Source organism: Salvelinus sp. IW2-2015, linkage group LG20 (assembly GCF_002910315.2).
Source record: "Salvelinus sp. IW2-2015 linkage group LG20, ASM291031v2, whole genome shotgun sequence".
Taxonomy (NCBI): Eukaryota; Metazoa; Chordata; class Actinopteri; order Salmoniformes; family Salmonidae; genus Salvelinus; species Salvelinus sp. IW2-2015.
Window position 1 is genome coordinate 66,735,722 of NC_036860.1, and position 4,445 is coordinate 66,740,166.

The 4,445-nt window shown below is 42.3% G+C and overlaps 1 protein-coding gene across 1 annotated transcript in view; it reads left to right on the plus strand.

Moving 5' to 3' along the window:
• Positions 1-4,445, plus strand: part of LOC111981996 (potassium/sodium hyperpolarization-activated cyclic nucleotide-gated channel 1) — a 177,531-nt gene that overhangs the window by 25,595 nt on the left and 147,491 nt on the right. Inside the window, 3 exon segments of the mRNA XM_070449585.1 lie at positions 3,822-3,988; positions 3,990-4,093; positions 4,096-4,241. Of these exon segments, the coding sequence (XP_070305686.1) occupies positions 3,822-3,988; positions 3,990-4,093; positions 4,096-4,241 (417 nt within the window).

Here is a 4,445-nt window from a genome sequence, read left to right on the forward strand (position 1 = left end):
TTCTGTAGGGCATAGTGTTCAGTAGGGAACAGTGTTCAGTAGGGTGCAGTGTTCAGTAGGGCGCAGTGTTCAGTAGGGCACAGTGTTCAGTAGGGAACAGTGTTCAGAGTAGGGAACACTATTCAGTAGTGCACCGGGTAAGCAAAACGTTTTTAGCAACGAAAACAAAAATGAAACATTTCTTATTGGACAAAGTTTGGATAGTACCTTCCAAGCTTCACTCTGTTTCAAAACGTTTGCCATACCCACCCAGCCCCCAGAGAGAAAAAAACAGCCAGTTTTGAAGTGATATTCCACAGAGAAATGTCCCATAGACCTCACAGAGACATCACATAGACCTCACAGAGACCTCACATAGACCTCACAGAGACCTCACAGAGACCTCACAGAGACCTCACAGAGACCTCACATAGACCTCACAGAGACCTCACAGAGACCTCACAGAGACCTCACAGAGACGTGTAATCAGTGGAGGCTGCTGAGGGGAGCACAGCTCATAATAATGGCTGGAACGGAGCAAATTGAATGGTATCAAACACCTGGAAACCATGTGTTTGATGTATTTGATACCATTCCACTTATTCTGCTCCAGCCATTACCACGAGCCCATCATCCCCAATTAAGTTGCCACCAACCTCCTGTGCTGTAATGTTATTCGAGTCAGATTGTCCTCTACCCAGCCTCTGTTTATGGATGATGCCTGGGTTTATGCCTCCAGCCTCTGTTTATGGATGATGTGTGGGTTTAGCCCTCCATTCTCTGTCTATGAATGGTGTGTGGGTTTATCCCTCCAGCCTCTGTTTATGGATGATGTCTGGGTTAAGGCATACAGGCATACAGGTATAATGTATTCACACCCATGCAGATTTCTCTATTTGGTATACAGTACAGCCATGTATCCAGCCATGCATCCAGCCATGTATCCAACCATGTATCCAGCCATGTATTCAGCCATGTATCCAGCCATGTATCCAGCCATGTATCCAGCCATGTATTCAGCCATGTATCCAACCATGTACCCAACCATGGATCCAACCATGTATCCAGCCATGCATCCCGCCATGTACCCAACCATGTATCCAGCCATGTATCCAGCCATGTACCCAACCATGTATCCAGCCATGTACGAGTGGTTCTACCAAGAAGCGAAGAGATGTATTACAGACGAATTTCCGCATCGCTCTCCACTGTTCTCTGACTCGTGAGTGTATAAGAGAGGCGGTAGTGGGGCAGCCTATTTGGTATGTTGTAGAGAGCTCTATGACGATAGGCTGCGTTGCAGATTGGTACGATAGGGTCAGTGGGATCGAGTAATACAGTATATGTATTATGGAAGGATTATAGATGAGCTTACGCTTTGCACATGTACGGGAGGATTTGTAAGTCCGAACTGGTGTCGTAAGTGCACTGATCCTTGATTCTCTCATGATCTAAGAGAGAGAGAGTACAGCTATGGTTGATCTTCTGATGCATGATAGAGTGTTAGAGAGAGATGGTAGCAGTTGCAGTTGTGCCCTGTTTTTCTAGTTCTACTGGTACAGTACAGTAATGTTTCTGGTTTTGTTCTAGGTTCTACTGGTACAGAAAATGTGTCCTGTTTGTTCTAGGTTCTACTGTACAGTACAGTATGTTTCCTGTTTGTTCTAGGTTCTCTTGGTACAGGTAAGTAGTTTCCTGTTGTTCTAGTTCTACTGGTACAGTACAGTACGTTTTCTTGTTTGTTCTAGGTTCTTCTGGTACAGTACAGATGTGTCCTGTTTGGTTCTAGTTCTACTGGTACAGTACAGTATGTGTCCTGTTTGTTCTAGGTTCTACTGGTACAGTATGTTCTGTTTGTTCTAGTTTCTACTGGTACAGTAATTATGTTTCCTGTTTGTTCTAGGTTCTACTGGTACAGTAATGTTTCCTGTTTGTTCTAGTATACTGTACAGTCAGTATGTGTCCTGTTTGTTCTAGGTTCTACTGTACAGTACAGTATGTTCCCTGTTGTCTAGGTTCTACTGTACAATATGTTCCTGTTTGTTCTAGGTTATACTGGTACAGTATGTTTCCTGTTTGTTCTAGTTTCTACTGGTACAGTAAGTATGTGTACTGTTTGTTCTGGTTCTACTGGTACAGTACAGTATGTTTCCTGTTTGTTCTAGGTTCTACTGGTACGGTACAGTATGTTTTCCTGTTTTGTTCTAGTTCTACTGGTACAGTACAGTATGTTTCCTGTTTGTTCTAGGTTCTACTGGTACCGTATGTTTCCTGTTTTGTTCTAGTTCTACTGGTACAGTACAGTATGTTTCCTGTTTGTTTAGGTTCTACTGGTACAGTACAGTATGTGTCCTGTTTGTTCTAGTTCTACTGGTACAGTATGTTTCCTGTTTGTTCTAGTTCTACTGGTACAGTATTATGTTTCTGTTTGTTCTAGGTTTCTAGTACATGGTACAGTATGTTTCCTGTTTGTTCTAGGTTTACTGGTACACAGTACATTATGTGTCTGTTTGTTCTAGGTTTTACTGGTACAGTACAGTATGTTTCCTGTTTGTTCTAGGTTTACTGGTACAATATGTTTCCTGTTTGTTCTAGGTTATACTGGTACAGTAGGTTTCCTGTTTGTTCTAGGTTTACTGGTAAGTAAGTATGTGTACTGTTTTGTTCTGGTTCTACTGGTAACAGTTAATCAGTATGTTTCTGTTTGTTCTAGGTTCTACTGGGTACGTACAGTATGTTTCCTGTTTGTTCTGTTCTACGGTACAGTAACGTATGTCCTGTTTGTGCTAGGTTCTACTGGTAAGTATGTTTTCTGTTGTTCTGGTTCTACTGGTACAGTACAGTATGTTTCCTGTTTGTTCTAGGTCTACTGGTACAGTACAGTATGTTTCCTGTTTGTTCTAGGTCTACTGGTACAGTATGTTTTCCTGTTTGTTCTAGGTTCTACGGTACAGTATGTTTCCTGTTTGTTCTAGGTTCTACTGGTACAGTATTGTTCCTGTTGTTCTAGGTTCTACTGGTACGTAGTATGTTCCTGTTTGTTCTGGTTCTACTGGTACAGGTATGGTTTCCTGTTTGTTCTAGTTCTACTGGTACAGTAGTGATGTTTCCTGTTTGTTCTAGGTTCTACTGTACAGTACAGTATGTTTCCTTTTGTTCTAGGTTCTACTGGTACGGTACAGTATGTTTCCTCTGTTTGTTCTAGGTTTCTACTGGTACAGGTACTAGTATGTTTCCTGTTTGTTCTAGGTTCTACTGGTACAGTATGTTTCCTGTTTGTTCTAGGTCTACTGGTACAGTATGTTTCCTGTTGTTCTAGGTCTACTGGTAAGTATGTTTCCTGTTGTTTCTAGTTCTACTGTAGTACAGTATGTTCTGTTTGTTCTAGGTTCTACTGGTAGGGTACAGTATGTTTCCTGTTTGTTCTAGGTTCTACTGGTACAGTACAGTATGTTCCTGTTTGTTCTAGGTTCTACTGGTAGCAGTATGTTTCCTGTTTGTTCTAGTTCTACTGGTACAGTACAGTATGTTTGTTTGTTTAGTCTAGGTAAGTATATGTTTCCTGTTTGTTCTAGGTTTCTACTGGTACAGTACAGTATGTTTCCTGTTTGTCTAGGTTCTACTGGTAAGTACAGTATGTTTCTGTTTGTTCTAGTTCTACTGGTACAGTATGTTTCCTGTTTGTTCTAGGTTCTACTGTACAGTATGTTCCGTTTGTTATAGGTTCTACTGGAAGTAGTCATCTATGTACCTATATATTATATTCACACATTCCAGACATTATTTTTTGACACCTCTGTTGTTGTAATATGATTTGTTAATCCTTTCTCTGTCTCTTCTAGGTTTCTACTGGACTTGGTAATCTGGTCATGATGATGGGGAACCTGATCATCATTCCCGTAGGAATAACCTTCTTCTCAGAGCAGACCACCACCACCTGGCTAATATTTAACGTAGCTTCAGACACCATCTTCCTCGTGGATTGTCGCATGACTTCCGCACGGGGATCGTCAAGAGGAGAGCTCCGAGATCATCCTGGACCCCAAGGTCATCAAGATGAACTACCTGAAGAGCTGGTTTGTGGTCGACTTCTCTTCGTCCATACCATGATTATATTATTTCTAATAGTGGAAAAGGGGTTTGACTCAGAGGTGTACAAGACGGCGAGGGCGCTGAGGATCGTGAGGTTTACTAAGATTCTGTCTCTTCTGAGGCTGCTGAGACTTTCCCGACTCATCAGATACATACACCAGTGGGAGGAGGTAAGAGATGCAGTAAAAAAATGTGTGTGTGTGTGTGTGTGTTGTGGTGTGTGTGTGTGTGTGTGTGTGTGTGGTGTGTGTGTGGTGTGTGTGTGTGTGTGTGTGTGTGTGTGTGTGTGTGTGTGGTGTGTGTGTGTGTGTTGTGTGTGTGTGGCGTGCGTGCGTGCGCGCGTGCGTGCGTGTGTGTACTCACCTTAATGTGTT